We start from the raw sequence: 23,739 nt of genomic DNA, 5'->3' as shown, positions 1-23,739 counted from the left end.
ATAGGACCCAGAACTCCAAGCCATAGTTTTTGGAGTTTTTTTGGTTTGTTTTGTTTTTGTTTTGTTTTCGCCCATCTAGAAGAGAACACTCTTCACCCATCCTAAAAAGGAAATCTGATAAATCCAAAAGCAGGACTGACCCCAGTACAAAAGAATTTATGTTCCTTAGCAAGTATCATTAGTCAGGTGGTAATGCTGTAAATTCAGAAATCCTAAACTCAAGAATTGTGGTGCTGTTCACATACATTCTGAAGCCATGGCCCCAATCTAAGCTAGGGGAGCAGAGCGGCAGGCAGCTGGTTAAGAATTCATGGCTTATTGTCATCTATGTCATGTGATGTCATAAAGGCTAGAAATCCAGAAAATGACAAGGGCCCCGTGAGGTGACATCTGTGCTCTGGTATCTGAATTAGTGGTCAAGCCTTATGTTCCAAAGTTGTTCACAGAAGTGGAATTTGGACATTAGTCCCTTGTTCTCTGTAGGACTATGTAAATGGTCCAGTTGGCCCCTCAGGAGGGCCTCTGGGTTCTTTGGTATGTGACAGAAATAATTCCATGTGTTACAACAGCATCAGCAGTGAAAGATGAGGCATAATTTATGTCCAAGTTCATAGCCCTTCTGTGTTACTGAATTTGTCTCCTGCTAACTATGACAGTTTCTGTTGACTTTTATCCTCCCCTAAGGCCACGAGAAGGTTTTGGAGACCTTTGGGATATGCCCAGTGCTGTAGAAGTTTTCTTCACAGCCTTAATCCCTTCCCCAGGCCATTCCCAATTCCCATCCCATCCCATCCTAGTTCACAGTAACGGAGCTGTGCTCCCTGTCCCTTTCTTCTCATCTTTGCCAGATTGTTTTACCTGAGCAATAAGATTTCTCCTTCAGGGATTAAAAAGTACAAATTGGCAGTTACAAAATAGTCACAGGGATGTAAAGTACAGCACAGGGAATCTAGTCAGTAACATTATAACAACCATGGATAGTGTCAGGTGGGTACTAGACTAATCCAGGGGGATCACTGCATAAGTTATATAAATGTATAACCACTATGCTGTACACCTGAAAGTAAAATAAAGTACTATTGAATGTCAATTGTAACTGAAAAAATAAGTGAATAATTTTTTTAAGAAAAAGATGTCCCCTTCCGGCCAAAGCCACCATTCCACTTGAAGTGTTCACATATGCTACATCCCCCATGTTTATTTTTTGGACCTTAATGTAGTGTTTGTCCTTCTTAAATGTTGTCTTGTATTGAAAAGCAGTCTTCTAAATAACTAGTTGATCAAAGGAGAATTTAAAACTACTACAACAATCTATTTAGAAAGTAAAGAAAATAAAAACACAACATAATGAGGATGATACACTCAGAGGCAAAATGATAGTCTCAAGTGTGTCCATTATTAAGAAACAATAAAAATAGCTGAAATAAGCGTTCAATTCAAGAAATGTGGAAAAGTAGTAGAAAATAGACCTGAAAAAAATGTAGAAGAAAGCAAAGCCAGAAAATGCTAGAATTATTATACAGATCAAGAGCTGTTTCTTTGAGAATAAAATAAAATAGAAAACCTTCTGGCAAATACAATGAAGTAAAAAGGAAGAGAAAGCAAAATTTAGGATAAGTGATATACTAGATGCAATGTTTTCTGTTTCAAGAGAATATAAATTTTAGGAAATACATAAACTTGAAAATATAAGTTAAATAGAATTTTTTGGGAAAAAAATACAAATTAGCAAAGTTGCCGAAAGAAGAAATGGACAATAACCAAGAAATAAATTGCAAAAGGTACCAAAGAATTGCCATTCTAAAAGTTTCTAGGACTACATGGTTTTACTGATTGTAAGTTCCAAACTTTCAAGAACAGATCATTCTTATACTATTTAAACTTTTCTAAAACACTATGAAAAGGTAAAACTCTATCCAATTTATTATTTTAAGCTAAGACCACCATGCTGCAAAACCTGCCAAAAATTGCCCCCAAAGTACAAAATAGGGAAATGTAAATATATATCAAGTTCACCGGTAAATATAGATCCTTCCAAATTCCTAAATAAATACCAGCAAGCTAATTTCAATACTGTATTAATAGAATCAGTTCCACAATCAAATAGACTTGAAAAGGGTACCATATGTTCTATTGTAGAAAAATTGGAAAACATAGGAAAGTTGAAAAATATTCAGTCCTCATATTTCTACCACCCAAAAGTATCCACAGTTAACATTTGAGTATATATCCTTCTAGTGTTTTTTCTGTATGTATAAATTTTTAATGTAATTATGATCATGCTGCTTTGTAGCCAACAGGGAAAGACCACACACATATACCCTTAAGTTAGGTTAAGTTAGGTCCTCAACTTATCTGTCAAAGGATACAGAAGCACAGCTGAGGCAAAGGTGCCTCACAGAACAGGTGCACCATGCACCATCACAGATCCCCAGGTACCCCTCAAGGATGCTCAGACGTCAGTCCTTTGATGCTTGGACCTCACAGAACTAGTCAGGAAGATTTACATAATCTGTGTGTTTAATAATCCCATGTAAGAGCATGTGTGTAGTCATGGGGACCCTCTGATTCTTAAGAAACCCAGTGTCATCAAAACCCCATCCTCTCCTAGCGAAAAAGCAGAGTCAAAATTTAGGTATTCCTGATCAATTTCTGTGCCCTCAGACAACTGGCATACTGAAAAGCCCACTTCCTCACAAATATACTGTGAGAATTGTTCACAATAGAAAGTATTCTGCTAATGTGTTTATAATGACTACATACTGCTGAAAAGTAGTCCTTCATAAAAGCGTATCATTATTTATTTAATCCCCTATAGTTGAGCACTCTGGTTGTTTAAAAATGCTTTCCTATTGCAAATAACATAAAAGCATATATCCTTGTAGATAAATGTTTTGAAATGTCCCTGATTATTTTCATAGGGTACATTTCTGGAAGTAGAATGTCTCTTCTTAGGGACCTTATTGTCCTCACCTATAAAGTGGCAGAATAATACCCTATAAGGAGGCAACAAAGGCATAGAGTAACAAAAATAATCCTGGGGCACTGGGATCTTGAGGGAGGGAGGTATTATCTATTGTCCTGAGTCATTGTTTTGTGTAGGAATATGACTGTTTTCCTCCCCTTGGGTACTGGGTGCTCCACTCTGACTTACAGAGCTTTTCTTTGGTTTTTCTAGATGAAAAATGTGCAATTTTGCATTGTCAACAAGCAGTATTGGACCTTGCTTTATAGTTTTCATAGCTTATTTCATCTATTCTTTATGATTCCAAACTGTGTCTGGTGGTTAGGTTTTTTCCTTGGAGAAGTCTGGACCAGCTGACTCCTCTGTTCCAGGCTCTGTACATGGCAGGGTGTCTGTCACCTCCCTCCTCCACACACACACACACACACACACACACACACACACACACGTGCTATCACTCTGATGTACTGGCACAAAGTGGTCTGTTAACAAATGTCACAGCAATATCATCTCTTACCCCCATGCCATTTACTCTTAACATAACTTTTAAAGTACTCACCTTTTTGTCCTTAACATTTTTATAGCCTCATTTCACTTGAGTCATTTTTCTCACAAGGCTATACGCATCATTACTGACACATGTTCTTTCTAGCTTTGAACACATAGTTATAAAACCTAAGCTTCATTTCCACAATCAGTGGTTTTTAAGTAAATGAATTAATGCCTAATTTGACTGGGTGATAAAATGGGCAGGGATTTATAGCAGAGATCTGCATGATTCCTTCATCAGCCTTTGAGACAATTAACCAGAGCAGGAGGTTGGAAATATTGAAAGAGGGTTCCTTTCCAGTTGGTAAGTGTCAAGTGGGTGGACCTCTTCTGGGACAAGATACTGATGTACTTTTCCCTATTCCTCTTGCTAAGTACAGCTAAAAAGACATGACAATGAGTTCCCTGGGTTTTCTTTTTTCCTCAAATAGCCCAGAGTGACTGCTAGAGAAGTTGGCAACCTGGAATTGCCAACAGGCACAGAGTTTTAAGTACCCCAGGAAATCCAGCTACCTCTTGTCAAAAAAAAAAAAAAAAAAAAAAAAAAACAGGAAATGGGTATCCTAGAAAAAAGAAAACGTTTAGACAATAACTGCTCTATTCCAGCCAACCACCATGGAAAGAAAAAACAAAGTGGCCCATCTTCATCAGCAAAGGCCAACTGGGAAGCATAGATTTTTTTCCATACTTGCCCAGTTGTAAGGAGAGACCCCTGTGCATCCTTGCTGGTCTGGTGTTAGTGGAGACCTGCTAAAACAAGCAGACTTTTTTTTTTAAATCCAAGGTCTTATAATACCAAAAATGTTCAAGATACAATAGAAAATCATTAATCACACCAAGAACCTGGAAAAATGTCAACTTGAATGAGAAAAGACAGTCAACAAATACTGAAATGACATAAATATTAGAATTATCTGATAAGGATTTTAAAGGAGCCATTATAAAATGCTTCAACAAGCAATTAAGAATATACCTGAAACAAATGCAAAAATAGTCTCAGCAAAGAACGAGAAGATGTAAAAAAGATTCAAATGGAAATTTTAGAACTGAAAAATACAGTAACTGAATTTTTTTTTAATAAAATGAATGAGATCAACAATAGAATGAAGAGAAAAGAAGGAAGAACATGTGAACCTGAAGATGGAACAATAGAAATTGCAATGTGAAAAACAGAAAAATAAACTAAAGAAAAGAAAAAGGACAGAACCTCAATGTCCTGTAAGTCTATAACAAAAGACCTAACATTTGTGTCCTCAGTGTCCCAGAAGGAGAAGAGAAATAGTGTGGGGCTAAAAAATTATTCAGAGTAATATTGGCTGAAAATTGTCCAAGTTTTGCAAAAGACATAAATCTACATATTCAAGAAGCTGAGCAAACCCCAACAATAAACCCAAATAAATTCATGCCAAGATACATTATAGTCAAACCTCTGAAAACAAAAGACAAAAAATATCTTGGAAGCAGTGAGAAATAACACCTTACTGTAGGGGTAAAACAATAAAAACAATTTGAATGACACTGGATTCGAAACTATGGAGGCAAGAAGGAAATAGCACATCATTTTTCAAGTGTTGAAAGAAAAGAACTGTTAACCCCAAAATTCTATATTCACTAAAATTTTCCTTCAGGAATGAAGGACAAATGGAGACATTCTGAGATGAAGGAAAACTAAGAGCATTTGTCACCAGCAGTCCTACCCAAAAAGAATGGCTAAAGGAAGTTCTTGAAACAGAAAAGAAATTGTAAAAGAAAAAGCAGAGAACCATGTGATTTCACTGATATGTGGTATATAAACTAAAAACAACAAAAGAACAAGACAAACAAATGAGAAACAGAAACTCATAGACACAGACAATAGTTTAGTGGTTACCAGAGGGTAAGGGGGGTGGGGGGTGGGGGGTGGGAGATGAGGGTAAGGGGGATCGAATATATGGTGATAGAAGGAGAACTGACTCTGGGTGGTGAACACACAATGGGATTTATAGATGATGTAATACAGAATTGTACACCTGAAATCTATGTAATTTTACTAACAATTGTCACCCCAATAAATTAGAAAAAAAGAAGGAACCTTGATAAAATCAATAATAGTCGAGAAGGAAAAAGGAACAATGGAAAGGGTAAAAGTAGGGAAAATACAATAAATTTTCCTTCTCCTCTTGGGTTTTCTAAAGGTGTTTGACAGTTGAAGGAAATTTTGAAACATTGTTTGATGTGGTTCTCAATCTATATAGAAGAAATACTTAAGACAATTAAGGAGGCAAGGTTTCTACACTTCCCTCAAACTGGTAAAATGACAATACCAGTAGATCATGATAAGTTATGTGTAATGTAGCATCTGGAAAAAAGATTTAAAACTCTGTACAAAGATATACATTCAAAAACACTGTAAGTAAATCAAAATATAATTGTATTTTATGTTTTTATAATTCTGCTTCATTCTGGTGGTTGCCAGAGGTTAAGCGAGTGGTGGGAGAAATTGGTGAGCTGTTTTTGTTTTGTTTTTTAGTTTCAATAAATTGAATTTAAATATGTACTCACACACACACACACACACACACACACACACATACGTGTGTAATTCTAAAACATGTTTTAAAGAACAGGAAGGCAGGAAGAAGAAAACAGCAATCAAACAAAACAAAAAGTAAAGTGGCAGGTGTAAGCTCTAACAATATCAATGACTATGTTAAATGTAAAAGGCCTAAATTTACCAATTAAAAGACAGATTGGTAGGGAGGATTAAACAAATAACCCAACTACCTGTTGTCTGCAAGAAACTCAATTCAAATAAAATGATACAGGTATGTTAAAAGTAAAAGGATGGAAAATATATACCATGAAGGCATTAATGAAAAGAAAGCCAGAATGGCTATATTACTATCAGATAAAGTAGACATCAGAGCAAAGGAAATTACCAGGGCCATAATGGGACATTACATAATGGTATAAGAGTCAAGCCAGCAAAAAGATGTAATATGCCTTTTTTTTAATATTACTTATTTTTTTCAGTTACATTTGACATTCAATATATTATTTGATATTAATTTTATATGATCTTATTTTATATTAATTTCAAGTACACAGCATAGTGGTTAGACATTTATATAATTTATGCAGTGATTCCCCCCAATTAGTCTAGTATCCATCTGACACTATACATAGTTGTTGCAACATTACTGACTATATTCTCTATGCTGTACTTTACTGTTTTGTGACTACTAATTTGTACTTCTTAATCCCTTCACCCTTTTCACTCAGACATAACATTCTTAAATGTGTATGCACCAAACAACAGAGCTGAAAAATACATGAATCATTCAACTTAGCAGTCACATTCTTTGCTTGGCATTTGTCCCAGAGAAATGAACATATATGTGCACACGGAAACCTATACACAAACATTCATGGTAGACATATCTGTAATAGCCAAAAATTAAAAACAACCAAAATGTCCCTCATTGGTTGATTGGTGAAACAATGAGCAAATGGTTAAACATCCATACCATGGAATCAATAAAAAATAACTAGCTGTTGATATACTTAACAGCTTGGATGGATCTCTGGGCATTGTGTTGACCGGAAAAAAAAAAAAAAAAGAAAAAAAAAAACGCATCTCAAAAAGGTACATACTATGATATTTAAATCATATCTCATTTTAAAAAGATGCACATGATATGACTCCATTTTAAAATGACAAAATTTTAGAGATGGAAAACAGATTAGTAGTTGCCAGGGATTAGGGATAGGTGGGGCTGAGAGATGGGTGTGACTCTAAAGGGGGAGGTAGCAAGAGGGAGGTCCTTATGGTGATGGGACAGTTCAGTATCTTGACTGTGGTGGTGGTTACATGAATCTGCACACGTGGTCAAATGACAGAACCATACACACGTTGTACCATTGTCAGTTTTCTACTTTTGATACTATACCATAGTTACATACGATGGAGCCACACGAGAAGCTGAGTGAGGGGTACATGAGACATCTCTACGATTTTGCAGCTTCTGGTGGATCAGTAATTATTTCAAATTTTAAATAAGTGGACTGAGAGAGTGCATGGATGTGGTTAACCTCTTGTTTGTCCCTGCTAATCTAAATCCCTAAGGGAGTAAAAACTCCTGGTTGTGGTCCGTTTTGTCCATCACTTTTAAGTGGAACCATCTGAGGCTTTCAGAATGTGTAATAATAGAACAGAGCTCAGGGGTCTCCAACTGGTGCTCCACAGGCCTCATCTACCCTACACATGTGTTTCATTGCTAAAATACAATGGAACTTCTCATTGTTAGAATCTTTCAAATTAGGTATAAACATTTTAAAAATCAGGAGATTGGCTATAAACACCAAGATTTGGGGCTTCCTCTAGAAAATCAAAGGACTTGGTAACACTGGGGTCTCCTTTCCACTTGTCAGAGATGCTGGCATGGGGAGCAGTGTTAGACCACATGGGGCTCTCCAGTTTGACACCTTCCCCACCGTGGAGCCAAGGGTCCACTATCATTTATCTTCACGTGTTAGGCATTTGGTTTTTTTTCATACCTGGACACTTCACTCATGTATGCTATCGTGTTTCTCTGAAAATAAGACCTAGCCGGACAGTCAGCTCTAATGCGTCTTCTGGAGCAAAAATTAATATAAAATCCAGTATTATATTATATTATACTATACCATACTATATTGTATTATACCCAGTCTTATATTATATTAAAATAAGACTGGATGTTATATTAATTTTTGCTCCAAAATACGCATTAGAGCTGATTGTTCAGTTAGGTCTTATTTTTGGGGAAACACGGTACTTTCCTGGCCCTTGTAATCTGTAATATAGATGGTAGCTTTCTAAACATTTCTGTTTTATGAAATCCTAGACAGCACCAAGCAACAGAAAAAAATACCTATGTTGTATATATAAACATCTCATTGGCTAGTATAACAAAATACATGGACTTACACAACTGTATCAAGAATCATTTTTTATTAAGTCAATCAGTATTTGTTGAGAGTCTGTTTATGCCAGACCCTCTGCTAGCTTTGGGGACTACAAGGATAAATTAGATAATTCCTATCCTTAATATGGTAAGGGTTCCAACAGAGAAATGGGCAATGTGCTAGGAGCCCAGGGAGGAAACATCCATTATGTGTGGGGAAATTGGCAAAAACTTCACAGAATAGGATAGCATTGCAACTCAGTCCTGGAGAGTGAGTAGGAAATAACCAGAAGAAGAAAGGGAGAAAGGATTGTCTGGCACAGGAAATGGCATGAGCAAAGACACCCAGCTATACCCGAAGATTGTCAAAATGATGATAAATTGTCATGGCTGTGCTTTAGAGATGGACCCACTGAGGGTAAGCTGGAGCTGTGATTGAGGCCAGACCATGAAGAGCTCCAAAAGCCACGTTTCACAGAACAATTGTTCCTGGTGGTAATGCAGAGCAAACAGAAATGTTAGATCGGAACCAATGGTCCTATCAGTTTTGTTTTTTGGAAGGGAATTCCAGCAGCAGTGAACCTTCTGGTGCCAACTTTTACCATTTTTCTCTTCTCGTAATGTGGTTATAGTTTTAGATCAATTCATATCAACAAAGATGCTTTCCATGCAGGACTGCTGTTGCCAAGGGACTGATGACAGTTTGCAAGTTACGCATTTGTTGAGTTCATTCTGAGGGCCAACAGAGGAGGTGCTGTAGCCTCTTCCATAATATTATCATTCGGCCAAGACCAGTGCAGTGCCCACAGGAGGCAAGGCACCATGCTGGGCATCACAGCATGCACACCATGCCAGCCAGGCAGACAGCCTGCCTCCCAGCTACTTGTTGGTTGAAAGCTTGTGGACAACTGTGGATATTTATCCAGGCCCCACAATACACTTGGCAGGCAGGAGCACCCTTGACTGTGAGAGCCAGGATTTGTCATTTAGGTTCCAGATCTTTTATTTTACTGTCTGTATTCAGACTTATCCCAGGCCAGATTCTGAAAGGAGTATGTTGCTGTAGCCAAAGGAAGGTACACAGCAAACAGGTCATTTAGAGTAAAGCCAGGACTCTCTCAAAGGTGTACTTGGTCTTGACCACTCACAAAACCAGCAAAACATTTCATGAAATCAAAATGCAGAAATTAAATACACCATCCAAAAGAGAACTGGGCTTAAATTACAGCAGATTAAATTTAGAGAACATTTAAATATTCTCTGAAAGGAAGAAGTGTTAAAATTGGAAGAGTACAGAGGTGCTGAAATCCCCTTAAATATTTTTTTATTGGAAAAGAGAAACTAACCTTTTTGAAAGGTTAAGAGGAAAAAAAAAAAAAAAACCTTACCCAATGATGGATTTTTTTTTCTATTGCTTTTTATTATTATTATTTAGTAATCACATGGGAACGACTGCTATGTCCCAGGCACTGTGCTAAGTTGGGTGACAAAAAGACTTATTCCATGATCTCACTGATGTTTTCATGTCTGCAGACTCAATGGCACCATGTTCCTGGAATGGCATGAGGTCTAAGAATTCTCCTAAAAATTATCGAAGGCTGTGTCATCATGTCAACCAATCTATGTTATCCTTTCAGGGAAAAGTTAAAATTTCTTAATTTAATTTTTTTTTTACCATCTTTGGTACAACAATATGACACCTCGCTGGCACACTAAAGTTTTCATTAGGCCCTTTTAAATATATACAGCCTAGTTTTCTTTCAGGAAGGTCTTTCCGATAAGGCTCTTTCACCTTCTTGATTCTGTGACCCCAGAGAGCGCTGCCGGCGGAGCTGAGCCAGTCCTTCATTAGCACTAGTCCGCAGTGATGCCCACCGGCTCTCTAGGCTTTACCCTGCCACCCGCCAGCGGAAGCACAGAAGCCTCATGTGCTCCCGACAAGAGGGGTCATTACACTGAGGCCGAACAACCAGTCCCCCCCCCGCCCGAAAGGACCCACACAAAGACTAGTGAATGGATGTAGGGTAGTTCTCTTGATCTCACAACTGGAGCCACCAGAGCCCTTCAGGCTAGGGGTGTGTAACATGGATTCTTTCTGGTGACATATTCTCTACCTGGACCACAGAAACACGAACATATTCAATCCTGACCCCAGAGGCATCATAAGCCCCACAGCCCTTACAAGCAAAGCATGAAGAAAAACCTAAAACTCTTGGCTCGCTCAACTGTTTTATAAAGCAAATAATAGTTATGCCAGTAAAACTCATTGGAAGTGAATTTCCTGGTTTAAGGAAGGAAATCATGAAAGCCTAAGGCTTTTCTACTGAGCTACATCTGATCAGAGATTCTGTCTCCTTGGGCCAGTGTCTCATTCCTGTAGGACAGGCGTTTGGAAAAGGCAGGCCGTGCGGTGACTGGTGAATGGACGTCTTCCCGGAAGTTAGAGTGCTGCTTTTCCAAAGGCAGGCAGCCACTTTGCAGTGCGAGCCCCAGGGAACCACACACGTGTTACTGCTTCTGCGCTCACACGTGCACACACCACAGCCTCATCACAGGGGCTTCGTTGTTTGAGCGGAAGCAGGTGGGCTGTAGTGCCCTGTGATCAAAGCCTTGGGCCGTCACACAACACCGATCAGAATGCTGATTGTTCATCTTAGTTTCCCAGTCTTCGGCAGTGTCACCCAAAGCACCGTGGGGGCGCACATATCCTTTCCTCCACCATGTGTTGCTTCACTTTGGGAGATTTGGGGGTTTGGTCTTATGACCGGGGGGCAGGGGGGGTTGTTGGAGTTTAGTTCATAAGGGAAGAAAGCGATATTACAGCCCTTTGGTCACTAACCTCCCCTTCCCTGCCTCTGTCTAAAGAGCCAGGATTCCTCACTCAACACCAGACATAAATGAGAGGCTGCCAAAGAAATCACTTCAGCTCAGACAAGACATAAACGTGCAGATGTTGTCTGATGTTGAAGAGTTTTGTCACACAGTAGGTATGGACCATGATATTGGTGGTGGACAGAAAAACCACTATGGAAGGTTATATTCCAACATGTTCTTTCCCTAACCCTGCAGTTCCAGAAGGTGCTTTTATTTCCAGATATATCCTGCAAGACAGTTTCTTGTCTTTTCATTCTTCTAGAAGCCAGGCTCCAATGAGTATTAACCCCCTCGCTGCCCTCCCACTGAGGATTTATGAGAATCTGTCCGTGGGCAAAGCTTTTTTTTTTTTTTTTTTTTGCTCAAAGATTTAAGGGGAGGGTAAAACGGGCCCTTTACCTTGTCCAGGCTGCTTTGCACTTGAGACCCTAAACCCTGACAAGCCCCCCAGCCCATGGCCTTCACTAATATTCAGTCCTATTGAAGCAGTAGTCACATTTGAAAAGGACAAGCAACTATATGCTGATTCAACATAAAAAAAAACGTAGTCACTGCATTTTCTGGGTTTAGAATTTGACCTCAAAAAAACAAATTCAGGTGTGTTTCAATGCAATTAATACAGACTTTGCAGATGTTGAATGTTATGTGAGTACTGAAACTTTTTTTGGCTCACACTCTCTTTGGGGTGGATGTGTGCTATTTGAAGTTTTGTGGTAAATTAATTACCATTCGAAAGTGTCCATTTTCCTGTTCTCTTTGAGTATATAATTGGAGTGTATAACTTCCTGGCAAGTTCCAGTGTAGGTGGGAACATCAAGTATCATTTGAAATGCTATTGCTTTAAGCCACTGTACTGGGGTTGAATTTTAAAGCCTGAAATCTATAAAAATGTGTAAGTAATGGATCTTCATTAATAAAGGACTCAAAGGAAGATGACTGTTTGTTTAACAAGCCAGCTCCTATAAGGGAAACAGCCCTCGAGTCTGTGAGCAGGAAGAGGTGGGCAGCCAGACTGTAACTTTGCCGGTCCTGCGGTCTCCAGAACCTTCCAGCAGGCCATGAAAGCACAGAGCAAAATACTGTGCGTGTCCTCACAGCCTACGTCCAAAAATAAAGCAAACAGACATTTTCATTTTTTATAAAATATTTCAGGCATTTTGGATTTCCTTGCAGTTTTGTAGATGATTAGATTTGGGGTGCCTTGGAAAAGCCATTCCCAACAACAGCAGCAAAATAGAAACAGTCATTCTGGAATTACACCACCTCCCCTTCTAAAATGGCCACGCAAAGAACACATGCCCGACCACCAAGGGACACCAACTTTCACTCCCAATTTTATTTAATACTTCTTTTAACCATTAGAATGCTTTTGACCTTGGTGATCACTCTTCATGGGCCAAAGGATGGTTGACAGATGTGTGGCCTGGGCCCCCCGTCTGCTGTGCTGAAGTGGCAGCGTGCTCGGTGGTGTTCGTGTTTGCTCACTTGGCTTTCCTTCCCTGTCTTTCCCTGGGGACCCTGTGGGCTGGCAGTGCTGTAGTCCAGCAGGCCAACTGCAGAGCCTCGGTGCCTCCCAGCAAGGGCAGCGGCAGTGGCAGCAGCAGCAGCGGCAGCAGCTCGTCCAGCGACTCAGAGAGCAGCTCCGGATCAGACTCAGAGACCGAGAGCAGTTCCAGTGAGAGCGAGGGCACTGCCCACTACTCCAGCCCCGAGGTAAGACCTGCACTGGCCCCTGAGCCCCTGCCCTGGCGGCTTCTCCCCCGTGGACTCTGGGCTGTGACAGCTGGGACCCCTGGGGCCACCACCCCTGGGCAGCCTGTCAGGGTTTGTTTGGACATCATTTCCCTCACTCTGTCCCCTCCCCACAGTTCTCCTAATTACACAGCTTCCTTGGGAGTACAGAAACTTCATCTTTCGTTGTCCAAAAAGCTCTCTCTTGACTTCCAGAAATTTCCAAATATTCTATAATTACCACTGACTGGAAATACCCTATGGATCAAGTCTCCCTAAGGGTCAGCGAGGAAGTAACCAGCGAGGGAAGTTTACCGCCTGGGAAATGGGGTCACCCATAAATCACGGGGAAAGGAGTTTTTATGGGTTAAACATGGTTATAATCTTACTTTTTTTGCAGTTTGTCACGGATTAGAAGAACAAGAGCTATAAATATTAATAAAACTTTCTTAACTGTGTTTTCTTTGTGAAAATATAAAAAGAAAAATTAGCATCAACCTACAAATAATAATGAAACCTTTTATAGCTATAATGAGTATCTGTGTGGAAGATTTAGGTGCCTCATATAAAAACATTATAAGGCACCAATAAAAACAGTGCTATTTCTACTTCAAAGGGGAAAGGGGAAAAATAAAGAGTAATTCAGAGCATAGAGATTCTTGGGAGAGGGTTGGGAGCCGATTTCTCAAGTCCGTGCTTCTGTAGGAGTAGACTGAGTTCCAAGGAAGGAATAAAATAGTTTCCTCCTGAGTATATAAACCTTTGGCATTACCATGGGTAGTAAGATTCAACTTTTTGCCTACAATCCTCTTTACCACTTGGGGCCCACATTTCTAAATAGGCTTTGAAATAAAACTAAAGCCCCTGAGGCAAATCACGGTGGTGAGAGAGGAGCACAAGTCCTGTTCCCAGCTTTTCTACCTGTGCCTTCGGATGTTATCACACCCAAAAGCAGTGGTGTTTTCATCTGAAGTCCTTCGAGTTTATTCCCTTAAATTCCCTCGGATTTTCCCCCTTCCGGTGTCCTCTCGGGAAGCTGGGGCTTTGGGCAGGATCCCTGAGAAACCCAGGGACAGAATATTTCCCCACACTCCTCATTTCTCCTCCAGCACCTTTCTGCTCTGCACCAAAAGCTCTTCACTCATCCTGAAATAAGCCATCTCTCCAACACTTTTCTCCCCATTCCATGAGGCTTACGTCCTCTGCTATATCTATCTATCTGTCTATCTATCTATCTATCTATCTATCTACCTACCTATCTACCTACTTATCTACCTACCTACCTGTAGTAGAGGGAAGGCTCTTAGCACCTTTAACCTATAAAAGCCAGAGGTTGCTATAACCCTGGCTCGTCCCAGAAACTAAAGTATGATTCCTTCTTTATAATTTCATTTATTCATTCATTCAGTCATTCAGTATTCATTCAACAAATATTTATTAAGCATTTGCCACCAACATGGAGCTTGGCTCCAGGATACAACAATTATTTGACAGGAAAGGTCTTCATAGAACTGGCATAACAATGGGAGTAATTTGAAACAAACAAACAAAAAATACAGGAGTTCAGTCTGAGGAGTTAAACAGGATTCTTCAAAGTCAGCTTTATGCTATAACTTGTTGAGAAACTCCAGAATAGTATTACAAGAAATAACTGGGTTCCAGGCACGTTGCAACAGCCAAGGAGGAGAGTGGATGGGGACAAAAAGTGTATCTATGAAGACCCCCCAGGCTTTTCTTTGAGACTTTGAAGGTTAAATTCATGAATGTTGAGTCTTATTTTCCTGCTGAACTGTGACTTCTAGAGCTCATGAATGAGGCTGAAAGTAGCCTAAGAAAAGTAGTTATAAGGTGCTTTAAGCAAATTCTTTCCAAATGTCACCGAGATAATTACAAAGATTTAAACCTCTTGGTGATGAAAGGAAGCTCTTGTCATTTCTTCCAGCAGCTGTCAGAGGCCCCTGGCTGAGGAGAGGGAGCACCAGTCTACTAAAGCCAGCCTAAAAGTTTAGGTTGCCTGAGGTCACATCTAGTTTTCAATTCCTGCTTCTCTCTGCGGAGACAATGCAGAAATGGCAAGGGAGGTGTTAGCCCTGCTGCCCACCACTTCTTTCTGCTGGAAAGAAATGTACGAGTGGGAATAAAAGTCAGGTGTCTCTTAACATTTTCCCCAAGATTAATGCAGACACACGCCCTTTGGAAACAAAGCACCTTTGCAGAATGAAAATCGCAAAGAAGGGAAGTAGCATTTTCTAGCTGGCTGTCCACAGTGTCACTGTTTCCCTCTGACTACACTGGCCCACATCACCTCACAGACAGCAGTGAGGCTTGTTTTCCTGACCCCCACGTGACTGGGGGGCTCTGTAGAGCCCCACACCTCACATTCCACTGTGCACACCAGTTTATTCTGCTTTGAAGCAAAGTGTTTCTGGCCGTCACTTCCCCTACTGGTAACATCCTGACGGGGGGAGGAAGGAGAGCGCGGGTAGGGGGATAGAAGGAGACCCTCATGAGGTTCCAAACCACCTGCATTCTCCCCTTTAATGTGCCAGCACTGGAAACCTGTGGGGCTTCACTGAGTTTCATCTGAACTGTTCTTGATGGCTGTGGTTGTAAAAAACCACTGCATTTCAGCTGAACCTCCAAAGTAGTATATACGATGCCATATATGCGAGCTAGCATAGAAGAACCACTGCAAACACTACCGTGTTTCCCTGAAAATAAGACCGGGTCTTATGTTAATTTTTGCTCCAAAAGACGCATTATGGCATATTTTCAGGGGATGTCTTATTAATTGTTCATGTACAACAATCTACATTTATTGAAATACATTCATGTCGTCATCTTCTGGAACATCGTCATAACGTACTAAATGCGTCCATCTGGTTGACGATCTTAGCTAGGGCTTATTTTGAGGGTAGGTCTTATTTTCAGGGAAACACGGTATTTCCATCTCTGCAGATCCCCTCTCGATGGCCCAATGAGGGCCTCATTTTTCTTGGACTAATCTTTCCTGGCATGGTACATCCTGTCATGTCAAAGCGCCTTACCCCTCAGCCAGCACACGGAGCTCCCCAGACCAGTGCTCCCCACATCAGAGGTACTACTTGGAGGAAACAAGAGCCTGGTCCCATGATTTTGAGGCGTGCCGAGATTAAGTAGGTTTAACCCATCTCTTTACACTAGGGCTTCACCCAGCCCTTAATGTTGCTCAGGTAAGCTGTGTTTTCCACTGTGCATTTCCCTTAACTGACCATGGAAATCAGCAGAAGTGTGATGCAAGTTACTCAATGACCCAACAAGCTTCTCCTTAATTAGGTGTCCATGGGGTACATGGCAGTGGGTGCTGTGAAGGATGGAGATGAAGCAGGAACTACAGTGCACGGTGGACGCTTAGGCATGAATACAGAGATTAATCACGGAGGAGAGTCGTGGCTGAAAATATAAAGCAGCGAGCGAGCAAACAAAACACTGAGCAGAACCTGGTGGACAGCTCAGGAGGTTGACCATACCAGCAGCATGCCCGTGGATGAGGGTTCCAAGCCCTGAGTTTGCCCCCCTTCACTGCCACTTTTCACATTTAACCTTCCTTAGCCACAATTGCCTCCTCCCCGGAATGGCAGATATTCCTGTGTGGCCTAATCTGTGAGGACGTCCGGAGTAATAAATAATACAATTTGATTATCAAATTGTATCCACTACGAGTTGTGCTTAGTAGGAGCACAGTCATGGCAATCTGCCTCCCTAACCTATGACAGACATTGCAAAGGACACAAAGAAACAGACCCAGCCCCCACCTAAAAGAAGTGTTTGGCTTTGTTGCAGACCCAACATTAAGACATTGAGGTCTGACAGTTAAGTTCGTGAACTTAATTGCAACAATGTTGCTAACCTTTTTTGATATCAGAGGGATTATTCATTACGAATTTGTACCAACTGGACAAACAGTTAACCAAGTGTATGTACTATTTGGAAGTGCTGAAAAGGCTGCGTGAAAAAGACGACCTGAACTTTTCGCCAACAATTCATGTCTCTTGCATCACGACAATGCACCAGCTCACATGGCACTGTCTGTGAGGGAGTTTTGAGCCAGTAAACAAATAACTGTATTGGAACACCCGCCCTACTCACCTGATCTGGCCCCCAATGACTTCTTTCTTTACCCGAAGATAAAGGAAATATTGAAAGGAAGACATTTTGATGACATTCAGGACATCAAGGGTAATATAATACAACGACAGCTCTGATGGCCATTCCAGAAAAAGAGTTCCAAAATTGCTTTGAAGGACTAGGTGCTGGTGTCAGTGCATAGCTTCCCAAGGGAGTATTAATATTTCAAAGGTGACTGTAGTGATATTCAGCAATGAGGTATGTAGCACTTTTTCTAGGATGAGTTCGCAAACTTAATTGTCAGATGTCATACACACATGAAGCAGATATGAACAAGAAAAGACTGTGCCTTTGAGGATAATAAAGGGCACAGGTACTGTTTGGAAAGTTAGTGGTATTCTCCCCAAATCAGACCTAATTAGATCATTTTAGGTTGAAGACTGACATTTCTCAAAGGCATGAGGTGCCCCTTCCATGAAGCTGTGCCAGACAGTGATGGGAGCTCAGGTGAGGCAGCAGGAGAGAGAACCTGGTATTTCAACCTCGACAAATACGAGTTTCGTCTCACTGGTGCCTGACAGCTCTGCAGCTTTGGACATGTCGCTTAACCTCTTTGAGCCTCGTCTACAGACTAGGACTGATAATATTTCTTACCAGCATGGATTAAATTAGATGCCATACGTGCAGTGGGAGGTACGTTGCGGGTGTCGCACAGTGGAAGACAACTGACTGTAAGATGATGAATGCCCTTGAACACCAGCCCGAGGAATTTGGATTTCCTTTGAGAGGCAGTAGGAGGTCTTCGTAGATCCTTGAGAAAGGAAGTGTGATTTAGTGATGTGTTGAAAATGATACTTCAGACTGATTTCTTCAGCTGTGAAGTGCAGAAAAAAATGACCCTAAAGCACATCAGGCAATGGGCCCGATACTAAATTTATTAAATTTTCCCCTCCGCTGTTAACGCTCCCACCAGGAAGTCTTAGCGCGAATCTCCCCATGTGCAGCTGTTTTTCGCTCCAGGCAATCATCTGTGTGCTCTCGCCTCAGAGATGTGAGCTGAGAAAGGCTGGGGATGGTAGGGGGAAGGAGAGGTAGTGTTAAACATGGTGGTAGGGCCAATGTGAATGGTATACTCTGCCTTAAATGTTTGCCCCTTCTCCCAGTATCGGTCCCCTTTCTGCAAGAGGCCCTTCAGCATCCATTCCTATTTACTGAAGCAAACAAGTCACTGACTCATCGGTGGTCACATAGTGAGAGAAATGGGGGCGGGAGGAAACAATATCAGAAGCCATAAACTGTTTGCCACCATATTAGCTTTCGGCCACACTCAGCTAGTTTCAGGGAAGGTGGGAGCTTCCCCTTGGCAAAAGCTATTCCATGGCCCACTTTCTCCAGTGCATGCATCTGCTATCATTCTGTATGTTTCGTGTGCTCTCTTTCTCTGGAGAAGCCAAAGTAAAGCGAGGTAAGATTTACATATAACCTCTCAAGGGCACCGAAAAGATAGATCTTTTTGTTCTTTTGCGTCTTACTCTAGAGCCCTGGTCCTTCTGGTACATAAACAAACATAGCAAAATTCAGGTCAGAGACCAGACTCCCCGTTGGGGCCATGAGGTTTTCCCTTCCCATACCTGTGTCCCAGAGTGAAGCTTTTCTATCCCAGATCCCCAGGGCAAGAGCCTTGGATCCTCATGCTGGCCTCCAGTGAAGTGTTACTTGTCCTTCTCAGTCATTGGACACCATGCTGGGGTTCCCTGAAGTGCAGTTGGTCTCATCAGTTTTGGAAGAACTAGCAGGATGACCATGGTCCCTGCCATAAGCTCTAGTGCCTGGCGCCCATACTCTGTGTCCTCTCCGTCTTGGCCCCCAGCTCCTCTGGCCCATCAGACACTTCCCATCTCCCTGAGCTACGCCCCAGACTCCCCCAGACTCAGCCAGGACCCCTGTGTCTAAGACCCTGCCCTCTCTTCACTCCCTTCATGTGGTTATACCCCAAGCTCTGCTCTTAATATGGACCTCACTATTGAAAAGCAGATCTTGACACATAAAAGCGAGCTTTTGGAAATTATTATGTTAAAAAAAGTTTTTCTCCTACAAGGGAGCCTGACTTGATCTAGACTTTAACCAATTATATTGGAAATGCAATGTCTTCTTTATTTTAGGCTGGTATATACTCTCCCCTTGAAGCAATGGCTGCCACAGCAGAAGGTGGGAGGCCGTAGAAAAAAATACATCACCTTAATCACTCAAAATATTTCCCCCATTTTACATATAGTCACAAACTGAAAATCACTCTGTCTGGACTTCTACATTTATATACCTCTTTTCTATTAATAATCGTAGATGCTGGATAAATGGACTTTTATTAGAAATCAACCGATCAAGCAGTTACTCCCCATAAAATCATCAGTTCTTAACCTTTTTATGAGACGTAGGACTATGGCCTTCTCCTGGAAAAATGCATCTACACAACGTTTCATATTCTGTTTTGGGGGCATTCAGTGACAAACCAATCTATGGGGCAGAGTTTGAAACCTGTCATATCCATGATTTGCTCTAAGTCAGCAAAACTGTTTACCGGAAAGGTCTCCATCGTCATTTCCATGTCTGAAACATTTCTGGCAAAGCAGGTTGAGGATGGGCTAGCCAAGTTCAGCTGCCAGAGCCCACAGGACATACACCCGGTCCCTTGAAAATAGGAGTTCTGTACCACTAAACAATGGTATACCGTCTTCCCAAAGTTACTGCTTCTACTCGTAAACAACTACGCCCCACTTGCCTTCACCACATAAACTATATGTTAATTCTTTGTGGGATTATATACGTTCCACTTATCCCCCTCTTCTAATTCCCCCAAAAATGTTAGATCTTAGAAAAAAGTGAGTGCTGTAACACTCAGGGCCCTCAGACAGTTCCCAGTTAACTTTTGAGGGATCTCAAGTTTATGTATGTATGTATAATTATTAAAAATATACATTGTGTAACACTCAGAAGTGCTAGAAGTGGGTTCTAACGAAGCACAGTGCTATCCCCGAATTTTTCCTAATAGGCTTCAAAGAACGGCGCTGACATTTAAGTGACCGGGGACAGGAAAGGGACACCATCCCACATCCTGTGTGCCAGCTGAGAGCTGCCCCACACCCTTGCTGTGCCCATGTTCCTTTGCTTCCAGCCCACGCGTTTTCTGCTCACACGCCTAAAGGAGTAAGTGAAGATAAGAGCAGCCAGGCCCTTTTAAGTGAGTCTGTAATAAAAGATGTTTTGTTTGTTGCTGGTTTTCTGCTTTTAGGCGGAGCCTGCGTCCTCGAACAAGTGGCAGCTGGATAAATGGCTCAACAAAGTTAATCCCCACAAGCCTCCTATTCTGATCCAAAATGAAAGCCACGGGCCGGAGAGTAATCAGTACTACCCCCCGGGGAAAGACCAAGTGCAGGACTGTGGGAAACTCGCTGACGGGTGCCAAGCCGGCGTGAGAGAGAAGGACAAGAGCGCCTGCAAGGAGGAGCAGAGGCCAAGGACAGCGAACAAGGCCCCCGGGACTAAAGGTGTGAAGCAGAAGTCCCCGCCAGCGGCCGTGGCGGTGGCCGTGACTGCAGCCGCCCCACCGCCTGCGGTCCCTGGTGCGCCACCCGAGAGCGCGCCCGCGCGAAGGTCTGCGGGCAAGAAGCCCCCCAGGCGCACGGAGAGGACCTTGGCTGGCGACAGCGCCAACTGCCACCGGCCTGAGGAGCCCGCGGACGCACTGGGGGCTGGCACGGCCATCCCTGCGGAGCCCACCAAAGCCAGGCCCTGCGGCAACAGCAGAACGAGCCACCGCAAGGAGCTACGCACCTCAGTCACCTGCGAGAAGCGGCGCACGCGCGGACTGAGCAGGATCGTTCCCAAGTCCAAGGAGTTCATTGAGACAGAGTCCTCATCTTCGTCCTCCTCCTCGGACTCGGACCTGGAGTCAGAGCAGGAGGTGTACCCTCTGGCCAAAGCGCAGGCGGTGGCCACCGCTGCCTCCACGAGTGAACAGAGACTCAAGGAGGCTGCCAGCAACATCAGCGGTGGCAGTGGGACGCGCGCTTCTGTGGGCTCCATCAACGCCAGGACCACCAGTGACATCGCCAAGGAGCTGGAGGAGCAGTTCTACACGCTGGTCCCCTTTGGCCGCAACGAACTTCTCTCCCCACTGAAGGACAGTGACGAGGTCAGGTCTCTGTGGGTCAAAATTGACCTGACCCTTCTGTCCAGGATCCCAGAACACCTGCCCCCAGAGCCGGGGGTCTTAAGTGCTCCTGCAGCCAAGGACGCTGAAAGCGCACCACCCAGCCATCCAGCCGACACACCCGTGGAAAAGGCTTTGCCAAAGTCCAAGAGGAAACGCAAGGTAGGCTTGGGGCTGAGGGCCTAGCCGGGAAGGAGGGCTGTCCCTGAACTTTTGGGTGAGGTAGTGGAGCGCGAGTCCCCTGCTAGTCTGGCATGTCCTTACTCAGCAAGCATTCATATGGTACCTTATACAGACCGGATACTGTTGTGAGCACTTGACATACAGTAACTCAGTTAAGTCCTTAGAACCGCCCAGGGAGGGAAGTACTATTATGATTCCCATTTTACAGTTCTCGATTAATAATTCCTGTCCCACTGCATGTTGAAGTAGGCATACAGGAAATCTTTATCAAGTGTGCTGAGGCAAGCTGGAGGCTGCTGGGCCTGTAGAAAAGCAAAACACTGTGTAAACCCCATTCTTTGATGGAAGGGAAGAGGTGACGTTGACGGCATCAGAGAACCAGCCACCGTTGCTCCTGGTGGTGGTGCTCAAGGAGAGCATCAAGAGTGGTGTTGCTCAAGAGTGCACTCACACAAACCCGGGTGGTCTAGCCCACTGCACACCGAGGCTGTGTGGTCTAGCCTGCTGCTCCTGGGCTCCAAGCCTGTGCAGCATGTACTGTTCAAAGCAACACAGGATTCAATCCAGCACAAGAGAAAGTGATGTAATCAAGAAACATGGTGAACACTAGATGTATGAGGCTGCTGCTGGCGTAACACGGCCTTCTGTTTTAGCAACTTTTTTATCAGTAGAAAGAATATGTTCTAATGAAAAAAATGTAATATGGTAAATACATAGTCGTTTATTATCAAGTAGCATGTACTGGCAGGACAGTAGGTTTGATGCGGTGACACCCACATCGCCACAAACACAACAAATGCCTTGTGCTGTGACGTTAGGACAGCTACAATGACACTAGGCGATAGGAATTTTTCTGCTCCATGAAAATCTTATGGGACGACTGTCATATCTGTGCTCCATTGTTGACTAAAACGTTATGTGGCACGTGAGTATAATCAGAGGGTCAGGGATTAAATTGCATCAAATGGGGAAAAGGGGAAACAAGGGAAGCACGGGAGTGAGAAAGGCAGTTTACGTACAGGGAGAGCTGGAGACACATCATCTGGAAGCAGACCCAAATGCTCAGCAGTTTTTGAAGATTTTTGAACATGAGAGTAACTTCATAATAAATTAAAGCCAATTTTGATGCTTTTTATCCCCTCCTATTATCGTACCTTCAAAAGTAACTTGGACCACAGTGAAAACTAAATGGGGCACAAACCACAGGTTGCAATAATTGTGGATGGTTCCAAATTTAGGGCAAAATCATTAACAGTTAACACATATGTATGTCCCTATGAGGGATGCTATTCTCAGCATTCTGTACATATTAAATCATTTCGTTCTTACAACTTTATGAGGCAAATACTATTGTCATGCCCATGTTACAGATGAGGAAACTGAGGCAGAGAGGTTAAAGCGACTTGCCTCAGGTTCACTAGGTGATAAGGGACAGATCCAAAAATGAACTAAGGTTGTCTGACTCAGGGTCTTACAATAAGAAATCAGCCTGAGATTTGTGTAGCACTTACCCACAGGGCCCCTGCTCAGAGGGCTCATGCTTGCAGTTTAATGCTTGTGGTTACCATCTTGAAATTCTTCATTTTATCTTCGAGTTTGTGTTTGGTAAGTGAAGCATGATGGGACAATAGAGCATGTGTGGGGGCATGTGGAGTTTGACCCATGTACAGTCCCCCTGTTCCCCCGGACAGGTTCTACCTGCCCTTTGGCCTTTAGTATGCCTGGTCCTGTGCAGCCTTCCCTCCCCATCTCCTTCCAGAAACGGGGCTGCTGCCTTGGCCTCCCAGGGGCCAAGGGGCAGGCACAGTGAGAGCCAGGGTCAGGAGGGACATCTTGCCCAACCCCAATCCAAGTACTGAGGGGTCTCAGAGAGGAGACCGCAGTCCCCTAGGGTTGCCAATTCACCTGGATTGGGGGGTGGGTCATGAAAAGGGGAAATGCCTGACTGGAGTTAGTGACCCCACTACAGGTGGGTTCCACAATTGGTGGGCAGTGGAAACCCTCTACTGTTGGACCACACATGTGCCCATTCACAGGACAGGATCCCTGGGCACTTGAGTCTGTACTCACCACCCCCACCCCAGGTATCCCCACCCCTCAAGGAGCACAATATAAAACAGCAAATAAACACCACTGTGGCAAATCAAGAGAGAGCCTTTGAAAGACGGGAAAATGTTTTCTACTTTAATACTTTA

At 42.7% G+C, this 23,739-nt stretch overlaps 1 protein-coding gene across 8 annotated transcripts in view; it reads left to right on the top strand.

The window, feature by feature from the left end:
• Positions 1-23,739, top strand: part of AFF3 (ALF transcription elongation factor 3) — a 543,284-nt gene that overhangs the window by 482,412 nt on the left and 37,133 nt on the right. For all 8 annotated transcript variants that reach the window (XM_074332383.1, XM_074332377.1, XM_074332384.1 and 5 more), the window contains 2 exons: positions 12,846-13,026; positions 20,441-21,523. In XM_074332383.1, coding sequence (XP_074188484.1) covers positions 12,846-13,026; positions 20,441-21,523 — 1,264 coding nt within the window. The remainder of the gene's footprint in view (positions 1-12,845; positions 13,027-20,440; positions 21,524-23,739) is intronic.

This window comes from Rhinolophus sinicus, linkage group LG05 (genome assembly GCF_036562045.2).
Source record: "Rhinolophus sinicus isolate RSC01 linkage group LG05, ASM3656204v1, whole genome shotgun sequence".
NCBI lineage: Eukaryota > Metazoa > Chordata > Mammalia > Chiroptera > Rhinolophidae > Rhinolophus > Rhinolophus sinicus.
Note: the sequence above shows the minus strand (reverse complement) of the source record. Positions and strands in the feature narration are given on the sequence as shown.